This window comes from Oryzias latipes, chromosome 19, assembly GCF_002234675.1.
Source record: "Oryzias latipes chromosome 19, ASM223467v1".
NCBI lineage: Eukaryota > Metazoa > Chordata > Actinopteri > Beloniformes > Adrianichthyidae > Oryzias > Oryzias latipes.
In genome coordinates, this window is record NC_019877.2 from 19,548,110 (window position 1) to 19,573,425 (window position 25,316).

General features: G+C 40.2%; 1 protein-coding gene across 3 annotated transcripts in view; it reads right to left on the reverse strand.

Moving 5' to 3' along the window:
* The window catches only part of LOC101166258 (PH and SEC7 domain-containing protein 1), a 135,091-nt gene that overhangs the window by 17,591 nt on the left and 92,184 nt on the right, over positions 1-25,316 (reverse strand). For all 3 annotated transcript variants that reach the window (XM_011488421.3, XM_020711956.2, XM_020711957.2), the window contains exon 11: positions 9,169-9,212. In XM_011488421.3, the coding sequence (XP_011486723.2) occupies positions 9,169-9,212 (44 nt within the window). The remainder of the gene's footprint in view (positions 1-9,168; positions 9,213-25,316) is intronic.

Consider the following 25,316-nt stretch of genomic DNA (forward strand, 5'->3'; position numbering starts at 1 on the left):
TTCTCACATTTCTTAGACATCTCCCTATTAAAATACTTTTTCAGTTCAATTTTTTCCCCTGATATTTTGAACTTTACAACGCTGATGAATGGTTTTATACTTTATTGTAAATAATGTGTTTGACTGCAGTTTAAAACTAACTAAGCTGCAACAGATGACCTTTCCCCTGAGTTTTTTTCCTCTATTTTAACACATCTTTGACTTTCTAAAGCATTTGACTCACAATATTGATGCATATATAACATGTATGAATGAAAATAAAAAAGTTTTATCAAGGAAATTCTGGAAAAGAATGGAGGATTTTTTCAGTGAATTTAAAACACTTTTTTTAGGTAAAAAAAGGCTATTTTTTGTAAAGTATGAAGGTGAATAAAAGCTGATCTGCATGCGTTTGTTTAATATGTTAGGTTTAAAAACAAATACAACTACAAGAGTACTTTAAGTTGTTCTAAATGTAACAAATTCCAGAAAACAGGAAGTTTCGTACAGAAGGCTGCTAAAAAGCAAAGAATGATGACCTTAGTTTTGTTGTCAGAAGTAGAAAACTGAAAGTAACAGAGGAAGCAGGAAAAGAGAACATTATTGGACCAGGTCCAGAACCCTGTGGAACCAGTTCAAAGCTGTACTCAACAGTCAGGCTTTGTGCTAAAATGTTGTGAAGTGGTGTCAAATCCAGCAGAAAGATCTGAAAGGGCCACAGCAGAAATTTAGCCCAATTGTTCAGTCATTTATGAACCTAAAGGAGTTTCAGAGCAAAAGAGCCTAAATCCTGACAAAAGGCTTTGTCCTACTGAATTCAGTATTTTTTAATATAGAACTTTAAAGCATTTTTGAGATAAAAGACACGGATGGTAGATGATGGTTCAAATATAAAAAATTAAAGCTATCTTAAAAACTGAAATAAAGTCAATCACCAAGGATTATAATTCATTCTAAAAAGACAGATTGATGGATTAGAAGCTCCATTTGCTGATATGAACTGAAAGATATATTAAAAGTATGTCAGAAATAAGAACAGTGTTTCAAATTTTAGCACAAAATTGATAAAACTGGTATAAAGTAAAACAATCCCTACCCATTAAAAAGTTAAACAACGCAGTCTTAAAAATTAATCTGAGATTTTCTTGCTTGAAGAGATAAAATTGGTGTTTATAACTTCATCTGTAAGCTTGTGTGACACAAATTTATATAAATTCATGCCTCTAGGAGTGGTTTAAATGTAAAAATTATTTAAAAAAATATAGAAAAGAATAAAGAATTTTATTGTGATTTTTTTTCATCTTCCATGAATTTCTATGTAGTATATGTGGAAACAAATTCATTATTTATTTCAACACAACATGAAAAAAAAATCTACAGCATTTTACCATCAACCCAGCATTTAAAAACACTTGAAATAGCTTTTTTCTGTTATTTAAATTTATTTAGTCAGTTAAAAGTTCAAGATGATAAGTGTGAGACTTCTGGAATGCAAGCTTGTCTTTAGCCTGAAAAATTAAAATTTAGGTACAACTGTTTTTTTTTTGTCAGACTTAATATCCTTTATACAAAGTGCAAACAAAGACAGTGACTTCATAAAAAGCATTTAATGAGCTTTTGAGATAAAACTGTGATGAACATTAAAACTGGCCAATCGTGTAACTTCTGTCAAGTTTCTTATTAATCCAATAAAAAGCATTTTATACTTTCACTGCATAAAACTCACAGTGTTGAAAACAAAGTGTTCAAGCCACTTATACATTCATTTCTACCCTTACAATGCTTATATTATTGATTAATTGCTTAAAGGGAGTGAGAGAAACCTGTATAAAACCACCCCTGTTACTAAACTGTGGTGGAATTATTTTATGGGGGGGATTATACATACTACGGGTGGAAATGTATGTTCGCTTTCTTTTACTAATTTTTAAGCATCTAATGAATGTCTTTTTAACAAACTTTACATTTATTGGTTTCATTCTGTCATGTATTAAAAGTAAAAGCACAAATATGTCTATTCATGATTGAGAGTAATTATAAATACATCGTTTATGTGTGTATGTAGATGTCTACATATGGATATATCTATCTTTTACTTCAAATGTTTTATTCTTCAATCAAATCATGATTTATTATAGTCATATCTATAAATAAATGTAAATTTCCTTTGTTTGCCTGTATATACTGTATACTGCGTGCCGCATAATTCCATGTTCCATAGTTCCAAACATAGAACACGTGGAACCATGCACACACACACACACAAACGCACGCACACACACAGGAACGATACCAGGACAACTGCTCACATCACCAAGAAAACTTAATGAAAGGAGGACCCACTAGCCCCCATTAGCCCCCACAAATCAAATGCCTCCCTTGAAGAATGTACATCAACAAATGTTTGAAGATTTTCGGTTTATCCGGGTTGCAATTTAAAAGTGGGAAATTCCTGCTTAATTCAGTCTTTCTGTAGGAAGAATTCCTAAATGTCACTTTTACAAGTTTCCTCAGTTCAGAAACATCTTCAGCAGGTCAGCAACTTTATTTGATTGAATCTTCATTCTCTGTTGAAAGGTTGCAAATGGTTTAAACTTAGACTTTGTGATGACGATTTTCCCCTCATGTCAAAGTGGATGTTATCAACTGGATGCTAACTTCAGCCGCCTACAACTTTTAAGGTGTGACGGATAAACAAAATAGCAAAATAAAACGACAAAATCGTCAAAAAACTGTTTTTTTTCTAGATATGGTATAAAGGTGAATCAATCGTGACTGCATCTTTATTATTGTGATATGTGAAATGTTCCAGAGACAGTCGCCACATATTATGTAGAGTGACTTTGTATGTGGAAACTATCTTCATAAATCCATACGTTCAGGAAGACTCCTGGTTTTGTCTGTAAACAGCAGCTTTATGGTAATTTTGGTAATTTTCCAAAGCAAAACTTCCTTCTGAATCAGAAAATAAAAAAAGAGGACAGAATCAAAGTTAGCGTACACATTTCTTTCCTGTCTGCAGTCCTGTACCAAACGGCCCTCAGACTGCGGACCGGTACTGGTTCACACTTCAGAGGTTCGGGCCCCCTGATTTAATGGGAACAGGCAGCACGTTGAAAAACGACTTTTTAGGGACGCACCAAACGTCAAATAGTGACACGGAGGGGCCCCAAAAATACGTCCACAAATGACGAGTTGGAAGTAAGATTGTGTTGGTTGCAACAACAACAAGAGCTGCACCATTTAAAATAGAGGCCTCCGTCATATTAGTTTTTTTCAAGTTTGGATCCGGGTCCAGGTCTGGGTTCGCATGACCCAGCGCCGAGGTCCGCTAGTTAGTGACCCCTAATACAATATAGTGTAAATTCCCACAAACAAACAATGAAAAGTAAATGATAAAGTTTTGTAAATTGATTATTGGCATTGGCATTTTATTTTATTTTGAAATGAAGTAATTACGTATCATAATATTATAAACCCTTTATGCATATTTTGATTCCTCTTACTGTTACTTTTGTTGTATAAATGATAAAAAACGACCATAACAGTGTATTACACATTCCTAAATGCAGTTGTCATCCTCTTTCTTTCAAAGAAATCCTTACAATGAAGTGAATGCATGTTTTTAAAAGAATTTGTGACTCATTTGCCGACGACAGAAGCTTTAGGCTGCAACAGCAGCCTCTGCCAACCAGGTAAACGCGGCACTCCCACTTGTTAACAGCAGGCAGGACCTGTGCAAAAGTTTGGACTGACAAAAGAAAATGGCTGATGCCCCGCCCCCGCCACCCCCAGCACCATGCCATGAGTAACCAACGGAACATAACAGCAGTTAACCCCATGCAGGTTTCAGAGAGAAAGAGAGAGGCAGGGATGGAGCCAATGAGCATGTAGGCTGTTGCCTGGTAACTGCTGGCCTGCCTGAATCTATCCGTCTCCACGCAGACAAAAAGTGGAGACCGGGGGTGGGGGTGGGGGTGGGTGGGGGGGTGAGATAGAGGAGTGACAGTGGAGACGAAGGGAGGGGAAACAAAAAAAAGACAAAGCTGATCCTTCTCAGATGGCAGAACATCAACACAGTGAAGAAAGATGAGGGAGCAAAATGAGGACAAAAGAGGGGATGCCAGGAAACGAGAGAAAAGCCGAGTAAAAAAAAGAGGGTTTAACACAAGAAGAAGAAAGCAAATTGTTGAAGGCAGAGGAGAGGAAGACTTAACCATAATATGGGGGGGGGGGGGGAGAAGGATAAAGAGATGATAAAAGATGAGGACATTAAAAAAATTAAGAAAAATGAAAGATAACTTTTTCAAAAGCAAAATATTAGGAGCAAATGTAACAATGAGAGTTTATGAGAGGCGATTTATAGGGAAAAATACAAAAAAGCAGATGAGCAAATAAGGAAAAACAACAAACAAATCCTGCAGGAAGACTGGTTTAAAGAGATGCATGCTGGGTGGTTTGTGGGGATGATGCTGCAGCCGTTGCCAGTGGAAACAGATTGGCTGTGTCTCACCTGTGACGCTGAGTCAGTGGACCAAATGGCAGAGACGCTCCAAACACAGTCAAGTGAAAGGGAACAGTGAGCAACTCGTGCACAAAAACTTCCCATCCAGCCATGCACTCCTTTCTTCACAAGGGCTTTAATTGGCTCTCCTTCTCCCACTGGGAGGAGGAAGGATAATCTTTTAAGGAGAAATTAATCCACCAGCAAAAAAAAAAAAAGTTTTCTTCTTTTTATATCTACATTTTTCTCAAATGTCAAAAAGTCAGGTTATTACAGGAAAAAGTTACTCAGTAATGTGACATATTCGCCCTTTTCTCAAAATTGCTATCATTCTGTAAGTGCAGATTTTTCAAAAAAAACCCTGTTAATATAATTTTAACATTTTTTATATCCAAAAGATGAGCAAACAGAGAAGAGCTAAAGGCCTCTTGTGTTGGACAGATTTTGCTCTTACAATAGGGGGTTATGAATCTTCTGACACACGAGGTGTTTATTGGTATAAACTCCCTTTGTATTTCAAGATAAACATAATTGTTGTTTGTATACATTTCCTTTTGTACCAGAAAGAAACGAGATACAAAAGGAGAGTGGGATTTGACAGCAAATGCGATTTAAGCGGCAGAGGTGCAGAGTTCCACTCTTAAGTCAATAGCACAGACTTGATCTGAGGTCCTGCGATGTGATTTTAAGCGATGAGCGCGGCATGGAGGTTTGGCAGCAGGATGAGCGGGATTTGGGAGGTGCGGCCACAGTTCAAATATTTGAACTTTGATCAGGGACTAAACTTTGAGCATGTGGCGTTTTCAGTGACTCGATCAGTGGGTAGGACACACATCCAGTATGGAGGATCGATCCAGTAGTTCTTCTTCTGAACGTCACTCCATCCATCTATTTTCTGAAGCCGCTCTTTCCCTTTTGGGTCAACATGGGGCTGGAGTGTGCGCACCTGCAACCCCGCCACACCGGGTGGCGAGCTGGCGGGCATAGCGGCTGAGGCATGGGGTGGCAGCCTTCTTGGGTGTCCTGAACTTTATGATATTGTTCTTATTTTTATGAAGACAATAATAAAAAGATCTTTTAGTTTTATTCTTGTTTTTATTTTTCCCCTCTCAGGTTAATGCGGGACAGCACAGAAACACGGAAGTAGCTGCGGAGAGCAGCCGTCATTCAGACGGAGCTTCTGTTGCTGGAATGAAGGTCACCCTATCGGGAGAGACTCTGAATGATCTCATGAACCCAGACGAGATTACCCATACTTTTATAGAACTCTTCAATATAAAAAAATGTGATCTCTAAACAACATCCCTGTCTTCCATGTATTGTAAATCAGATATGCTCCATTTAGCGATGGGTGGCTAAAAATATTTGGCAGTAGCTCCTCCCCAACAAGTCTGGGGAGTCAAAGTTATGAACAAATTTCTTGACAAGGGTCAAGAAGCGAATTCGCTGTGCAGCGAGAGGTGATCGATGCAAATTTGACGCGCAAATGCAGCTTCAGAGGTGGGGGATAAGGGAAAAAAAGGACAAACAAGGGGTTGAAGAAGTTGGAGGATGATTAAAAAGTAGGAGGGGGTAAAATTATAAAAAGAGGCAGCACGTTACTTGAGGTTTATCGTTATTACTGTCAAATGTATTGGTTTATCAAAAGGTTTAGGCTTTATTATTTTTCAAAAGCTAAATCCACATTATGTCAATGCTACATTTTCAAGCACATTTCAACCTTAACCCTCTTCTATGTTAGATGCAGAAGGAATAGAAAAATCTTCATCATTCAGCCGGGGAAGTGTGGAAAACTGGACTCTGTAGACCCCACCCCCATTCACTGAATAATAATTCATTACAGTTTTAATTTGGATTTCTCAAAAAGTCCTAAAAACAAAAAACTGAATGGTAACTTCAACACTTTTCAACAAGGAATTACAATTATGTGTTATAACTCTTGTTGCTTTTTTTTACGGTGTCAAAACTAAAAACTTTAAGAAACCTTCTTGTTTCATTTTGAATGAAAATAATGCTAACTGGGGAGAGGTCGGTGTCATTCCTATGTTATTGCAGGCAGCCGATGTGATTGGCAAACTCAGACTTCCAAGACTACTAAAGCTATGTTTACGCTAGTTCAAGTCATCACTTTGAATGAAAAGCCTATGTAAACCAACGTAAATTTAGGGCTTCCGCGTTCAGAATTCTTGCATTCACGTGTAGCTACGCACATTTTTAAGATCCTGTCTGGGCTCTACGAGCTAAACGTACGGCCATTGAATGTACTTTTTAGTACATTTGGTAGGGACACGAATGAGATCTCTTTTAATTCACGGAAGTACCAAACGTTTGGAGGAGAAATTAATAATTGTGGTCCGTGCCTGGCCAGAATTATATGACACTAAGTTATAGAGGTGTGAAAAATAAAAGCCTGAAGCAAGTTTTTCGAGATTTGCACCACTTCGACATTTCACACCAAACCTCATTTTAATGTAAGTCCTGGATATGCGCTAGTAAAAAAGCAGAAAACGACTGGCAGTCCAGTGTTAACGCTTAACGCTAAGCGTATCACATGCCCGGGGATTTTATGGAACTTGCTTGAAACTTTTTCTAACAAGCTTCAAATGTTTCAAATGTGTCTGTAGACAAAAAGGGAGAAGTAGATCTCTGGTAACTTTCACAGCCTTTATTTGTCTGAAAGATATTAAAAGACCATTTTTTGATAATTATTCCACAATCCTTCTACAGTCATAGCTGTGAAAACTGGCTTTGAATATCTGTCCATCCGTTTCCCAACTGTCAAAAAGAGAGCCAAACAGCAAACCCACTGTTTCTGTGAGCATTCGGGAGTTTTAAGGCTTCTTAGTGTCAATTTTCCCGTGAGATTCCCAAAAAAATGGCAGTTGACAGACAAGCAAGAGTGACGAATAAAAATAAAAATACAAGGTTGAGCTCCCCACTGGAGTTTTTTTTTCATATCTGACTACAGGCTGACATTTCTGCAGCTTTCCACATGAAACCAACCCGTGATCGGCTTCCACCTGCATCCCAACTTGTTGCGTCTCAATTCAGAACTCTTTGCCCACCACCTGCCCTTGTGCCCTCCGCCCCCGCGCTTGAACGAGGAAGCGCGTGTGCGGGGTGTTTGTCTGCTCTGTGGAGAACATGTGGGTGCTGACAGTGGCCATGTGCAAGGCTTTCTCTCCGCGGGGGTGTGAAATAGCTACCACCGCTCATGTTGCGGCACAGGGGGAAAAAAAACAACACCCGCTCACACACCTGTAACGCAGATATTCCACAAAGATTCCACCTCTTTGTTTTTAAAGCCTCAGTGTCAGAGCATATCGATGCTGCTGTTGCTACGTATATTATGGTTAATCTGCAGCAAAAATGAATAAATTAAACCCCCAATTAAAGAAAAGGCAAGATTTGGTCAATTTTTGGATCATCAATCCATGTTTACAGGAAAAATAAAGTCTTGTGAGTTCAGCAGCTTTTTAAAATAAATGCATAATATCTCACGGCTGACCATAGGCTTGGGCAAGGTGAGCCAATGCCCCCCAAATGTCGTGACCTCCCCCCCTCAATAGTGATAGCCCATGAATATCTGAAATTTAATAAAGAAATACAAATTTTAGAAAAATGCACAACAAACAATAAATAGTAAGGATAGATGGACGGAGAGATGATCATAGAGATTAATGCAGCTGCAGCGGATCAAATCAGTGTCCTGGCTGTGCCTGTCCCAAGCCCAGGCGAATTCTGTGTCAGGAAGAGCATTCGACATAAAACTCATAGCCTATATCAACTACATCAAAGGACAAGACAGATGTAAGGGTAGATCAACTAATACGATGGTGTTCTGAGCATTTTAGGGGTTTGGAGGGATATGACACCCCAAACTCTCAGCACACCCAGACTTGCCCCTCTGATATTCTACCTGTGGTAAAGGGGCTAAATCCAGGCCTGCTGCTGAGAGCATTCACCTGCAACTGGTTTTCTTTGAAGTGACATTCACCTGCAAGGGGTTAAGAGGGCTAAAAATAACATATTTTCTTTACCCAGTGTCCTGTTATGTGCTGTTTAAATAGATGTCTAAATGTCAGCGGAGTTGTTTGAACTGGATCGCCTGCCTCTTGCAGACCTCAGGCTCGATCTGCTCCTCTGACCACTTTTATCCAGTCGCTTTTGGGAGCGCTGCTGCTGCTGAGGCTATTTTTGGAAAGGCAGTGGGAGGCTGTGGTCACACCTTTGTACAGGATGCAGGTAAAGAGCCATCGAAAAAATAAAGTCCTTTCTTTATTCCTTCGTTTTTTCATCTAGTTCGTGTGAGAAGAGCACAGCGTATTCATTCAAAACAAACCCCCGTGTATATTTATGTGTACAGTTCATTTATTTGCCACTGTGTGTGTGTGTGTGTGTGTGCATGGTGTGTTTGTTGCTAAGAGAACACAGGAGAGAAAAGCGGTAGCTGTGGAGTCGTATCCATGGTGCCGTAACTATGGCAACAAAGCTTGAAAAGCTAGTCACTTAATTGGCATCTCTGAGGCGCTCTGGAGCTGAGATCCAGAATAGCAACCCTTGACACATTAATGTTTGATTTGGCATGCCAGGCAACTGTCACACCATTAACAAAACACAAGTTAATCAATATCTGTTTGTTCGTGTGTGCATACCAGAATACATCAGTTATTGAAAATACTCACAATGTCCACTGCAGCTTCTGATTCTTAATCGAGTTGTAAAGCGCCTGCAGAAAAAAAGCAGAAGAGAAAAACACATTTTCAGACATATGCTGGCAGCAGTCGTTCAAGTACACGGCATCTGCCCTGCTGTGGTTTTCCAGGAAAGACGAACAGTAAGCACCGCGGCTTCATTCAGTAAACTGTATTTAGAAATCACTCCATCTGCCTCGTTCAACAGCTCTGTCTGAAACAGAAAACCCATCCATTGCCCAACCAACAAATCCGTCACAAAAACCCATTCAGCCGCCTGTACTCAGACAAACAGATCAATCACGCAATTAATAATTTAGACACGCATCGACCCGGAAGGCAGAAGGGAAAAAAAATTATGCAAAGATAGGCTAAACTGTACAATTATTTACAATCAAACATTTCATTACAGGATCCTGAATATGATATCTGTCATCATATAGTTCTTGTCAATCCATATAGTTCAATCCGATAGAAATGTTTACAGGAAAAATAACAACTTGTGGGTTCAGCAGCTTTTTAAAATTTATGTAAAATATCTCACTGCTGAGCAAGGCCAGGTATAGGCTTGGGCAAGGGGGAGCAATGCCCCCCAAATGCTGTTAAAAAATCCTTTCATTTTTGCTTAATGTTCAAAAATTTCAGGTCCATCTCTGATCATGTTTTGATCTGTTATAAAAGTGTTCCCAGTAGTCTTTTAATTATGAATATGTTGTTTTCAGCCCAAATCCCAAAAATCTGTGTCGTTTTCTGGGACATAGTTTTTGCAGACCAACAGAAGTTCATTAAAAAATTAACCTCTGAATTGTGGATGTTCCCATCATCCATCTGTTTACACTTTCTACTGCTAGCTTACAGCCCCTCACAACCCCAGCATAACAAAGCAGGAGATATCCAGTTGTCCAATTTAGATCCAGATGCCAGCTCAAACGAGGAATACAGATGTACACGGATCTAGTCGTCTATAAGTGGATGCATCAGAATGGAGCGGGGCAGAGAGCTTGTGGTCCTCCCATTGTATTTTCTGCTTCACAAAAAGAATCTTTTTCAAATGGCATTTTTGTCTGCTCCTGATTTAAAACCATTCAAAAAAGAAATACTCAGAAATTGCAATTATAAGCGTAATTTTCTTAGAAATCCTCCATTCTAGAAAAATCCTACAAGAACACCATCACACTTTATACATGCAGGTGGGTTTAAAGCTAAACCAACATAAAAGTTGGTTTCTTTTTTTAATAGTTAGCAAAATAACTCATCGCTTTTTAAAATATACATTTGTGATGCTCCAGTTTAATAAATATTTGTTTAAGTGTTGAATTATTTTTTGGAGAAAACGTTGATATGACTAATTGAATAAAGTCTAGACTTTTATTCCTTTTTTAGCACACTTTTAAATTACATTAAACAGAGCAAAACAATAAAAACTTTAAAGATGAGTAAAGTTAAAAACTATTTATTAAACTCATAAAAAGCAGTTGCATATTATTGTTTCAGTCTGATGCTTTGAGCTTGTTCTTAAAAACATTTGATGTTTGATGAACTATGATGTACTAAAATCTCAATTGTCAGATCAACACACTTGGTGGGGATGTGGGCCTGTGTAACGTCTAACATCATTAGTACTATATTAGTATTGGCATCTCAAAGTGCAAAAGTGTATCCTCATTCAAACGTGTATGTACGCAGCAGAAAATCATCCCCTTACTTTAAACATCATGAATGAAGGTGTTTGGGTCTTAAATGCTGGAAATTGAGGGCACGCGTGTGGAAAAATAATCCACCAAACAAAACGGATGAGATTGCCATAAATTAAAGGGTCAATTGAATCAAATTAAACACAATATTATGAACGATGGCATCAAACTGACAGCAAGGAATTGACAATGACTTAATCAAAAACAGCCATACAAATACACTAATACGGTTCACTGAATCCAGGCGCCACATTAAAAGCAAAGATGTGGCCAAACTATGGTCGGCACACGTTAAGCCTTTGGAACAATTAAAAAGACATGGTTGAAGAAGAAGAAAGATTACAGGCAACTGAAGTTCTTTTGTCAATTAATGAATTCCCCTGATGTTCCTCAGGCAGGGACAAAGACAGAAGCCTTTCTTAAGGGATCATTGCTGTTTTATCTATAAACCTGTTCAATTGATGGATGAGGACTGGGAACTATTTTTGAACATCCAGATCTGACCAAAGCTTTAGGAGACACAAGCTGGAATGAAGCAAGTAAAAGGAGAAGCTGCAGCTGCAGACTTTATGAAAAAAAAAAGAGATTAAAAAAACTAAAAATAAAGCGTTTAAAAAGCAGTTATCTAGATCTACACCATTTTGTATGCTGAAAATTTTTTCCATTTACCTACACTAGAGGATACATATTACTGAGTTATATCCATAATTATAGTTTTCAGAAGATGCAGTCCAGTCTAGTTTCTTCTGCAGGATTTTGATGCATCTTTATGCATACATTTATTTAGTTAGTTAGACCTTTAGTTTTATCAGAATTCTGTTGAACTTGTGTCACTTTTTAATTCTTTTACTTGGGGTATGGTTTAATCAGACTCAACACATCCAGTTCCAAATGAACTCTATAGCTCTGATGGACAATCTGGACTTTTATAAATTCCTCCATCCATGACTGGTGTTTGCTGAAAGTCCTTCAGAAACTCTGTTTCACAGTTGGTCTGCTGAAGAGAAGAGGGCTGACAGATGACAGCAGGAAGCTCTCAGCGCGAGGCGGTGGCTGCAGCTGATGGACACATGTGGAAAATGAGCTGATGGACAAGACACTTATGGGCTCCCCTAACCACCTTCTTCAGCTCCAGCTTATGCATCATCAGGAATCATCACTAAGATCTTCTGAACTTGGTAAACTGCTGCTGAACTCTACTGCTTCAGTGAATTTTATATTTATTGTGACTCTCAGACAAATTCAATTCCATCATCCTCATGTGTGACCTGCACTAATGCAGCGATCAATCCATTTAAATCTTTTATTACCAAATGAGGGGGAAAAAAACTGAAAATCTTTTCCATCACATTACAGAGCTTTGTATGAGGACGTGATTTCAGCTGCAGAACGTAAGGAGGTCTAGGTTGCTAAAAGGTGGAAGAGTCAAAGAGGTTCCAGGCTCGAATTCTGTCACGTCACGTCTACATCGCAAGTTTAAAGTGAGGAATAAGAGTGAGTGTCCGATGTTGGTGTGATGTCATCCAGAGAAAATGGTTTACTTCTGGCTCGAATGCAATGAATTCACTTTAGTTATCATTTTCTCGTGATATGGACGCTGACATGTTGGAGCCAGATTGGTCTTAGTACACATTTCTATGGCAACCACTCTCACCAATCAGGAGTGAGCTTGTTGGAAGGCTACTTGAAAGAGGGCTTGGTAGAATCAGACAGTCTAGCATTTTGCCCGTTCGATGTGGGGACCAGCGGGCACCACCTATTTTTATTGAGGCATCTGATTGGTCAGTTTATAACTTGAATTACTTGCAATAAAAAAATAATGAAAAAAGAGGATTATCAACATGTTGAAAGAAGGTAGCAGAACAAAAATGGTACTCTGACAAACAGACTGACTGATAGCTGTTTATTTCTCATTGGAAGTCTTTTGGATTTTGACTTTTTGGAGCCAGCGGATACTTCCTGTTTGGAATGCCAGGGGGGATTGAGACAAAATGGGGATGATTGTGACAAAAAACAAGTTTCTGATAAGAACACTCCCCGATTGTTTTCTTGTGGGGTGGGGTAACTGAGGATTGGACAGATCACGTCTTTTGAGAGCAAGAAACTTTGTTTTCACGTTTAACTCACTATCCATACATATTTTTCATTGGATAGTGGAACACTGACAACAAAGCTCTGACTAATGCTTCCAAAGTTTGCATGAATCCTTTCAACTTTAATAGAAAGTAGTTGATATAAACACTCAAAAAATGACAATAACTGCAGAAGTCAAATCTGCAATCTGCATTTTGTGGACCCACAGATGGTGGATGGACTACAACTCACCTCACAGAACTAGCACATATACTGATAGAACCCCATTCAAAAGAGTTAAACTCGGTTTAAGTTACTAAGTTGGAAAAAGACGTTTTTAGTTCTTAAGATTTCAAGTAGCTTAACTTTTTTTGTGTGTTTGTTACTTTTATTCCTGCGACAGACTGGGGAACCGGGCCATGATGTCCCTGCCTTCGCCTGCAAGTGGCCGGGATAGGATCTGGGAGCCCCGTGACCCCGTAAGGGAAAAACGTATTAGAAGATGAATGAATGAATGTTACTTTTATTTTTTATTTCTATTAGTATACAACTAATGTGCAAAACCTGTAAACGTGGGCGTCTCATTCTGGGTGTGATGTTCAATTTAAGGGTTTGTTTGAGATTTGTTTGATGTGGTGTAGTTGTTCTGGTGCTTTTGCTCAGGTACATGCAAATTTACGTACACATTTAATTTAACCCATGCTTAAAAGAATGCTGACAAAGCTCAGTTGTGTTTGATTCTGCAACAAGTAAAGACAAAAATGCTCCTTTGCATAAATCTTTCAGTTTTGACAGAGACAGTTTTTTTCTCTGTCACACTCATACCAACAGTTTGCCAATTATCTACAGTTGTCTTAATGAAAGTCAATCACCCTTAGTGAATTTAAGAGTCTGGTTTTCAGTTTATCTTTCTCGGGTCATCTGAGTTGTCGCTGCCGTTTCCTGCGACAGCTTGCGACTTGTCAGGGGTGTATCCCGCCCTTGCTCAACAGTAGCTCCGGTTCTAGATTATGGATGGATGGATCAATCAACCTGTAATCAAGCTTTGTCCCCTGCATTTTGGGTCCTGACACCATCCGTTCCTGAAAGGGTGAGGATAAACCTGTTGGATCTGATCAGATTGAGGACTCTTTTCTATTTCAGCTACTGGCATCATCAGAGTAAGTGGCTTTGATATTCATCTCATTACAAAGGACCAAAAAACCCCAAACACCCCATGCCTGCTGGAAAACATCAGATTCAGATGAAGACAGGTCATGATGGTGAAACAGAGAAGAGTTTGCAGTACCTTCCTCCTCTTTCTGGCCTGTGGGTGGTTCTGCCCATCCTGAGCTTTGCCCAACAGGTCTGGAAAGACCAGCGGCTTAAGGGAGCGTGAGCGTGGTGTTCTGGGATAACGAAACGGGTCCATCATCCGGAAGTCCCTTCCGTAGCGCACAGTGCAAAGAGAGCGTGAGCGTAAGCGCCCCGCTGAGTGCAGGCTGTTAACACCAATCATGGTGAGAGCACAGATGAAATGTCCAAAGATCGCAGGAAAAAAAGAAACCCTGTGTGTTTAGCACGTATTAGTCCGGCTTTAGGAAAAGGATGTTCTGGATGGAGTCCAGCAGGTGGTGGGACAGTGCTAGCAAACAGCTGGAACCGGATTTGATTATTACAGGGAGCAGCCGGTGATCAGGGGAGGCCGCAGAGGGAGGCGGCACATCATCAAACTGCTGTCAAGTAAGTTAGCACTATCAGCGGAGCGTGCTGTCAGCAGGCATCAAACCTCAGCAGTCTCATCTTTGGTTTGTCACCGCTCACCAGGCAACAGCAGGGCACACGTCTGATGCTGAATTATTGATAAGGCATCCATGTATTATACATCCCGTGAGTGGGCGGGACTCTTTTCTGCAGGTGAGAATCCGTTCTAACTTTTTCTTGTCTTTTAGATGAAAAAGAATCAGATCACGACGGCTTGATGCATAAATCCACTTCTTTCCCACTGGAAAGGAAACCAGGTTAGGATGCTCACAGGCAGCAGAGGTGAGAATGGACTGCCGGAGTGAAAGAGGGGTGTTAAAAGAGGAATGAAAGAGGGGAAAGACACACAAGGGTAAGCAAGGGTGCTCTCTTCATGTGACGCAAACGTACAGTAAATAGACAAAATCCAGGGAGATACAGCAAAGGGTGGGAGGGATAGACGGCCGCCCTCGGACTTCAGCGCAGGGATTCCAAAGAGCGCCCCTAATTTCGTCACAAAACCACAAAAAGCATTCAAGCCACAGCAGGAAAAAAGTGTGAGAAAACGATGGCAAAATATTGAGCATTCCTGTTGCTCCCGCTGTAAAAATGGATCCCTGGTCCGGCTTACTGTCAGATGATCTCCCTCAGTTCCTCCTCATGCTCTGAATCCACGCAGCTGCGTTGACATCCTTCTGCTCGATCCACTTTCTCAGCCGCTGTCTCCTGCATGGGCTCTGTGCTGGTTTTAGACTCTCATCGTACATTCAGCGGGTGGGGTGCTAGAGGGGGAAAAAAATTCTCCTCTCCTTCTGCTAATGTCTCTCATCTTTTCCTCTTCTTCTTTTGACGATACTTTGCTTCATTCCAATATCCCTTCTGTATTTTTTTTCCACCTTCTTCTTTGCTGTTGAGAGGAGGAGGAGGAGGAGGTGGAGGAGGAGAAGGACGAGAGGAAAGGAGAGCGGGCTGCCTGAGTTGAGAGCAAAAAAGAAGCCGATAGGGACAGAGCTTTTCCCTTCCTCTGCCTCCCTCTCTGTTCGTAAATGCGCACCTCCCTCCCTCCTTCCTTTTCTCCATCACAGTCATCAGCAGCAAATCACAACCTACCAAAAGCCTTTCCGAGCGCACACAAACAGGTGAGATTACACATCCCCTCATCAAATACACTTGCAGTGGGTATTAGTATGCAGTGATCATGTGGAGCTGTATGAGGTAAAGTGAGGGCAAAACAGTGCTGCTGATAAGCTGACAAGTACTCATGATTGAAAAATTATTTTAAATTATTACTAAAGATTTATGAAGTCATGCCTATTTAATTTCCTAACAATGTTCAGTGACCTCTTTTAAAAATAATTGATCGTAAAACTTTTATTTTTAACCAACTATTTAACCACTTGTATAATATACTTTGACATACCGATGTCATCAATACGATCCAAACTTTCCTTAAAAAGCCATACATATGAACATAACTTTGTTCATGTTTTCAGCCCTGTAGTTCATCGTCATTCCACTAGGGGCAGTAGAAGGGGTTTTCTTGGTCAATTCAAAATGGTTGCTACCGTGAAATCTCAAAAACATTTAGTAGGAAAAGTTTTGCTATATTTTTAAACTTTTTGGTGAGAATAACTCATCCATTGTTAGTCATTTAAAAAAAAAGAACTTTCTGTGTTGAAAGAATTAGGAAACAGTATTATTAAGTTTTTAAAATACAGTTCCACCATGTGTAAACATGTGTGAATCAAATTTGAGACAGTGAGTAAATAAATGCTTTTTACCTGAACACTAATGTCAGCAATTTTGCATCTTAAACTAACATTGCTGTGAACAAAAACGTAATAAATCACCCACTGGATCATCATTGATTTTATCTAAATTTTATTTTTAAAAAGGATAATGCACATTTTTTGGTTGATTTCATCATAGAGTTTAAAATAACATCTTGATTCCATAAAACAACTAGATTTACTAATAATACTGTGATGGAATGGGCTTTAGAGCGTTAAATCAAAAAAACAAAAAAAACATAATAGCCTAAACTTCTGTTCATACTCAGAAAACACATTGTTTTCAGGTCACTAAACCGAAATTTATCACCACCATCCAAAAAAAAAAAAAAAAAAACCATTTAATAAAATCTTGATGCCTTGAAAGGACTTAAAACAGACAGTGCCCCCCTAAGGCCAGAGAAAGTAGTGACAGTAACAAGTGTTCAGCCTCATCAGCACCTGCTTATATAAACATTTAGTCCACCTGACGAAAAAACTTTTGTCAGAAACTAAAGATTGAAAGATGGCTTCTTCACGAAAATATGAAATTGTGCTTCCTCAGTTTAAATAAATAACAGCAATCACCTTATATGACTCAATTCAAGAAAAAAAAAATGTTATAACATTCTTTCAGATGAAAATCTAATTGACACTAAACTAATTGTTCTGCTCTTCTGTTGCTGAAGCTGTTGCTAAATTTAAAACATGACAACAGAGGTCAGCTTTGCCACGACAGTTTCTGCTATCAGACGAGACAATTCCTCCCTCATGACCGACATCTGTCTTCTGATATTAGAGTAACTTTCGAGCGAGCTGATCCAGGGATCCTGGCACCTGTGACTCCGTGAGGAAGAAAATAGAAAGGAACATCGGCTAACCGCGGGGGAGCTCACCTCCACTTTGACAGCAAGGTCCAGCCGCCTGCAGAAGTAAGCACAGGCTTCTGCTGCTTGTCTCACAGTTTTATTCACGCTTGTATTTGTGGGGTTGTCCAAACCCTAAACCTCAAATTATGACATAATTGTTCTGACGGCAAACATCTGGATATGAAAATCAAGCCCAAAAAGTTCTTAAGACATAAACTTGTAAGATCTTTTTGAAAGCTTATCAGTTCTCCCACCAGCTGCCAGTGACCCCCCTACCCTCCCCAAATCCCACTCAATCTTTCCCCTCCTATCTCTTCCTCTAGTCTACTTAGTCTAGACAGCTCGGAGAGAAATTGCAGCATCGTGTCTCTTCTGACCGAAACAGCTGCCTCCTCTTCACGCCCAGCCTTTCTTTTCCTCCACATCTTTCTCTGTCCCGTCCCCTTCACCTATTTTTAGAGAAAAGCTGTGTAAGATTTGAACCAAGTCATTGTTTGGCCCTTCTTGACAGAGAGCACTATAGAAAATGGACAGGAATTAGCATTTCAATGTGCAGCTGGTTTGTGAACTGAGTTTTGCTTTCACAGAGCACTTACAGATTTCTGTTTACTGACTAGAAATAGACAGCTGCACTGTTTTACTTACAGTTGATCTCTCAGCAATGAAATGCAGAAACAGCACAGCACTAAGCGCAGTGACCCCAGGGATCTCAAACTACTGACCGGACTCAAATTTCTGAGCCTTCCCACGGGGTGCTTTCATTGGGGCAGCAAAATGAGGCGGTGCAATTATTGTTTTTCCAATGTTTCCACTTACTGCTGGCAGAACAACAGTATTGATTTCTGTCAAACAATGATTACAGTATCAAGATTTATTTAAAAGAAGTAAAACTATTACAGAGGAAGGTTAGTGAAACAAATGAGATAGTATTTATCTTCCAGTAATGAGTCTGTAGCAACAAAGAAAATGAATTTGTTTGAATTAATCTGTAGACCGTTTCTAACAAACCTCATTCACTATAGGAGCACAAGTCATTGATTTAACATTTGTTTCTGAGCCTTGAAACTCAACTGGTTTATTGCAGCAGATCTAAAAGGATTAATGTTCAACCTTCTGGCAGCATATATCCGGGGAGGCCGTAGTGCAGTGGTAGGGGCGGTCGACCCACGATCGTAATATTGCAGGTTCGACTCCCGCCTTGCACGCCCATGATTCGAAGTGTCCTTGGGCAAGACACTGAACCCCAACTTGCCTCTGGTGGTAGGCGGGCGCCTGTGTTTGGCAGCGGAGCCGCCACCAGTGTGTGAATGTGTGTGTGACTAGGTGAATGGGTCCATGACTGTAAAGCACTTTGTCCTTGTAGGTAGAAAAGCGCTATATAAGTATACGCCATTTACCACATATCGCTGATCGATCGATCCATCGATCAATCCAGCCATCCATCCTCTTCTGCTCATCCAGGACTGGGTCGCAGGACCTGCAGTCTAAGCCAAGTTGAGAGAGGTAGTCTCTCTAGCATGTCCTGGGTCTTCCTGGGTCTTCCCTCCGCCCTGTGGGACATGCCCGGAACACCTCCCCAGAGAGGCATCCAGACCAGATGCCCAAGCCACCTCAACTGGCTCTTCTTGACGTAGAGGAGCAACGGCTCTACTCCGCACTTACTATCTGGGTAACCCAGCTTCTCACCCTATTTCTAAGGGAGCGTCCAGCCACCCTACAGAGAAAGCTCATTTCAGTCGCTTGGCTCAGCCCTCTCTTCACCACAATGGACCGGCACAGCAACCGTAGGGGACACCACTCCAATTACTAATGAACAAGACCCCAAGATACTTAAACTCCTCCACCTGGGGCAGGAGCAATCCACCCACCCAAAGAGGGCAAACTACCTTTCGCCAGTCAAGAACCATGGCCTCCGACTTTGTGATGCTGACCCTCATCTGAGTCGCTTCACATTCAGCTGTAAACCACGCCAATGTAGGCTGGAGGTCCTGGCTCAATGAAGCCAACAGGACAGTATCATCTGCAAAGACCAGAGAGAAAATCGTGTGGTCCCCATACCAGGATTTTCCTAGAAATTCTGTCCATAAAGACAATGATCAGAACAAAGGGCAACCCTGTCTGAGTGCAGGATGCATCGGGAAGAGATCCGACTTACTGCTGACATGCAAAAAAAGCTCCTGCTCTGGCTCTGGAGGGTAGGAAAGCAGGTCCACTGTTCCATGATCAGGACAGAACCTGCATTGTTGTTCCTGGATCTGAGGTTCGACTCTCTACAGACTTTTATTCTCCAGTACCGTGAATTGGACTCTCTTTACACCAAAAACTAAAAATATATATTGCACACTTGGAATACATCAAAGGGCTGTCAAGGTCCATGACCTTGAACCATTTTTTAATCTGGAAAAATTCAGTGACATCCAAGCATCCAGAACACGTTCACTCCTGATTGCCTGTCTGTTTTTCTCAGGATCCCCTTCTCAGCTGTCCTATGTACCTGACCAAGTTTTGCCTTGACTATACATTAACCTCTTAAGATAAATGCTAATATTTGAGCTAATCCTCCAAACAAGTGAGTCACAGGGCTCCAGTTACGCAGAATTATCTACTGTAGTAAAATATAACCCAAAACGTCCGAAATATGAACTGCTGAATTATAATAACATTATATGATCAAATAAAACTCAAAATGGGAGGGGAATAATATTTTCATTCCCTTTTCTTGAAGGCCTTCTCTTATTATGTCCTCCATATACAATGCCTTATTCACCACTGCTTGGGAATCTTGACTGAACTGGAATGAAATAATGGGGATGAGTTGAGCTTAGATTGATGTCTTTCTTGCTTTGTATATTATTTCCAGTGCAGATTTTAGACAAATTCAGCAGAAGGTCAGGCAAACGTAATTCTTTTTTCCCATTGTTTTGACAAAATACAAGAGAAATCCTCCGTCTTTCTCTTATCATCAATGTAGCTATGCAGTTGATAACATCGAAGCTCTTAATTAGCATTGGAAGCTGCAGATCAGTGTTGGATGGAGCTGCACAGCATGGTCACATCAGCAGAGTTTGTTCTCTTGCTCTGTAGCGGGCTGGTAACCTACTTCAGAGTATCATTAGCTCCCACTTCAAGCCTGAGAGGGAAGAGTGAGGGAGAGTGTAAGGCTGTGCATCTCTGAGCTGCCCAATAAATGCAAAAAGTTCCCTCTAAAGCACAAACTCAGAACCTGAGACAGAGCTTTAGGTTCTGCGGGGAGCTACAGAACAGAAGCTGCCGAGCAGCTTTATTCAGCATGCTGACGGGAGCGGTAAAGGAACAATGACATGATTATGAAGGCTTAACAGCCTCCAGTGTCTCTGGGAACACAAATAATCATCACTTTTGTTGTAATTATCTACACTGTTTAACACATTCACTGTTACACATTTCAGGTCACATCCATGCATCCATTTTCCAAACCGAGTTAATCCCTTCTGGGGTCAAAGCATTGCTGGAGCCTATCCAGCTCAGTGGTCTTGTGGTAGGTAGAATGTGCGCCCTTAGACTGGAACGTCATGAGTCAGGTATTGGGGCCACTGCTGCACACTTGTCTGAGGATTATGTCCTGCGCACTTGTACAGCATCTAATCAGACAAACCTTTATCTGTACATCCATGCCCTCCATCCATCGTCGGTTCATCTGCTCCTCTATGCTAGAGTACATCGACTTCTGCTGTAGTCTGGTTGAAGTCAAGCTAAGCCAAGTCAAGTCTCACCAAACTGAGCTAAACTATCAATCAAGCAAGCCTCGGATTCAAGTTTTACATTCCCCATCTGACATATTCTTTTTATGTCAAGAAGAACCACCTGGATTCTTCTTCCCAACGCCATCAACCTCCCCCAGGAAGAACCACTCTGAACCAACAACCCAACTGCCAGTAGCCGTTTCACCAGATCTGCCATCCACGAGCCACCAGCATTGCTACCCAGTCCTTCAATTCTAAATCAAATAAACTGCAAAATTTCCAACCAAATCCCTGTTTACTTTTGGTTCCAGCTTATTAAAACCTGACACCAAATACATACCAATGAGACATGGGACATGCCTCCCTGCTTGACACTCAGCATTAAGAGGTTGGATATGGAGGTTAAACCACCAAATGTCTGCAGCTCACCGCTCCTACAACTTATGGGACTTTAATTTTATTTTCAACTTTATCCCAGCCACTGTAGGGCAAAGGTGGGGTACACCCTTAACATCAATCTGTTTACATTCTCTCCTACTAGCTTACAGCCCCTAAAACCCCCAACCTAACATTACTGATCCAAAAAAAATGGCGAGCAATATTGGAGCTAACGAGTCGTACAGTTTTGAGCCAGATTCCAGCTCAGACGAGGTAAACAAAGACGTTCCTGGATCTATTTATCTACAAGTGGATGCATTAAAATAGAGTGGAGCAGGGAGCTTGTGGTTTGCTTATTTTTAGCAGATGTCTTTTGTCTCCTGTGATTCACAACAATATTCAGAAATTTTAGGTTTTACCGTAATTTTTTATGTGAGAAAAATGCCACAAGAACAAGCCAAAAAAAATGTTTTTATCGGAATGGGTCTTTAGTGGGTTTTTTACCAGAATTATTTCATTTTCCTGTGCACACCTCTTCAAATGCTATACTCTCAAACTTTTTTCAAAAGATTTTCCTTTGTTCTATTTGATCAGTTGGAAAAAATAATCTCTCATAATTTTTTTTTTTTCAAACAGTAAAATCAAGCAACCAATAAATGTTTTGTTTCAGCTTACTCAGTGAGCTCAGATTGTCACATCCCTCTGCAGTTCTGCTGCAGGTCTGTTTACTAATAGCACATTGTTGGTGACAGAAGGATGAAGTGTCCCCCAGAGCCCATTAGGACAGTTTATGGGCTCATACTCAAGGCTATAACAGGAACTTGCTGATGAAGACAAACAAGCTGGAGTACAGCAGTGGACATGTGCTGTGCTGCATCTGCACGTCCATCCATCCTATCACCGCATGAAGACAGATTGCCACTGTTTTCTGTGCAAATGCTCAAGTTTACACACTTAACTTTACCCTGCTGTCAGCTGTCTGACATGCTACATGAAAATAGGGCTTACAAAGAGATACTTAAAGTAATGCTGGTCTGCTGAGACCCACAACAAAACACACATATCAAACGCTGACTGAAACACTTCAAGCTAAAAAGAGATTAGAAAAAACTTCAAATTAGTAAATTTGCAGCATTTAAAATGATAAAAATGAAAAAATTAAACACGGTTAGTTTTTGCAGCTTCTTTTCAGCTTCTTGATTTGGATTCATCTAAGTGATCTGCCATCTTCTGCCAGAAATACTACTTCACACCACTAGACTGACAAAAAACAGACAAAAGATGCACTTTCAAAGAGTGCGGTGAATGGTGTGAATAGTTTTTTTCTCGCTTATAAATCGTTATGTTTGTGGTTCCAGCTGGATTGGATTGTGTTGCTTCTTATTTTAAACCGTGCTAACCTTGGACTTTGTGCTTGTATTTCTCTTGGTATGTCATTCGTTTTCTGTTCCCCTGCTTTTTCCTTATGCTGAGAGCTCAACGTACTCAATGATTACGATTGTGCAAGTTAGAAAACAAACGTCAATATTTTTAAAAGACAAGCGCCACAAAAACACATGGAACTGCCCCAAAAGTGTATGGCTAAATGTGGCAAAAAACAATGAATTATGTTAAGGACTAGAGCATGTTCACTCATTTTGTAATTAGTGCATTTTCCCTTTAGTATATTTTACCAAAATGTTTTATTTTATTTTATTTTTTTATTATCATCTACTTTGACTTTACCAAATTTGACTTTATTTATTTATTTTATTATTTTTTTAAACTTGTCATGTCCAACAGCTGGGCAAACAGATGAGAGCTGAAGGCCTCTTGCATCAAGACATTATTATCATTATTGTTTTTTTTCTCTCCTTAGACCAATGCGAGACAGCAAGTCATCAAACTGGGTCAGAGAGAGATGGAAGTACACCTGAAAGTGATGTTATTCAGATGCGGATTCCTGCAGTAGACGGTAAAAATCACAGTTAAAAAAACAACCTGAATGATCTCATGAACCATGCGTTGGGGGTATGATTATTGATGATTTTGTAAAGCTCTACAAAATAAATAAACTTGATCTCTCATCATCATTCATGTCTTCCATGCAATGTTAATGAGATATACAGTCAATGCTTCCATGTAGTGAAGAGGCTAAAAGCGTGACAGTAGCTTCTCCCACACCCCACAGGAGCTTCTACACTGACCAAAACTATTAACGCAACACTTTTGTTATTGCTCCCCTTTTTTGTGAGGCCGGTTGGATGTGCTGCCAAATTCTCGGAAACGCCTTTGGAGACGGCTTATGGTGGAGAAATGGACATTCAATTCCCTAGCAATAGCTCTGGTGGACATTCCTGCTATCAGCATGCCAATTGCACGCTCCCTCAAAACTTGCGACATCTGTGGCATTGTGGTGTGTGATACAGGTGAAGATTTCGGAGTGTCCTTTTCTTGTGGCCAGTCTAAGGCACACCTGTGCAATAATCAGGCTGTCTAATCAGCATCTTGATATGGCACACCTGCGAGGTGGGATGGATTGTCTTGGCAAAGGAGAAGTGCTCACTATCACAGATTTAGACAGATTTGTGACCAATATTTCAGAGAACTGGTTATTTTGTGTATGTGGAAAATGTTTCACATCTTTGAGTTCATACCATAAAAAATGGGAGCAATAACAAAAGTGTTGCGTTTATATTTTTGGTCAGTGTAGTTTGTCAACACATTTTGTGGATGACCACTGCTGAAGATCAAATTTGATGTGCAACAAAAAAAAGTCCAACGGATGCAAAATCGATGAGTCCAAAAGAGGCAGCGGTAACAAATTTGATGTGTGAATCGTGTTCAGTGTAACCGCCAGGATTGGCGGATATGTTCAGAAGCGTTGCACTTTTCTCCCAACAGACATATACTCCTGATCAACCTATATGTTTTTTTCTTTTTTATTATGCTTTTTTTGGTTGCTGTGACTTAAACTTGGATGAGATTTATGCTCTGGAAAATATGGTGTATACAATTCTGTTATAAAACACGTGTATGTGGCCTTTTGACTGAAGGTGACTTTCAAACCCTCAGCTAGACATTTACCTCACTGTGGTGCAACAAGTTAAAATACTGGTGTCATATTTTGTCGAGATGGCGTCAACCAGGGCATCACATTTCATCAATATACTCCTTTTTAGAAACGCAGTAAACTTCTGCTTTGAACCAAAGACCCTCACCTCAATTTCCCACCTTCCGCTTTATCTGTCCCGCCCTATAATGAATCCGAGCTGTAAAGTAGTTAACAAAGAGTTTTGAGAGCCAAGCTTAGGACACTCCATGAGGAAGATTGCTCTATCTGACTTTCCGTTTGTGGTGGTAATGAGGAACATATCGCAGCGTTTGATCAAAAGACTCTGAGCTGCTCAGAAAAGGAGACAGACTGCGAGTTCAGAGGAAGAAACGAAAGAGGACAAATGAACCAGAGTGGAGAACACTGACGGAGATGAAGTTACTAAACAGGAAGAGGAAAAATAATTGAAGACAGTTGATAGCTGAAATGTGATCTCTACCTGAAATGGGTCACTCCTATTTTTTCCTAAGCAGAAGTTACTTATTTGTTTTAGCTATAGGGTTTTGCTTAAGCAAATGGCAGCATCTTCAGAAAAGTCTCCTATCAAATCCATGAGGGTGTTGCCCTAGAATGAGTCTTTTCACCTGCTAAATGTGCACAAAATCCTGTCTGATAAGCTGTTTTCTGTTAAAACAATAATTCACACTAAACGATTTTGACTAAACTTAAGCAAAGGAACACGCAGATTTAAACTAGATCTTTGCAAAAGTTTGGAGGAGTTTTGTTTTGTTGTTGAAACGCAGACACGCCGCTAGGTTGACGTCATGAAATGGGCAGCACCCACAAGGAGCCAAGCCAGTGCTTCAGAGATCCAGTCG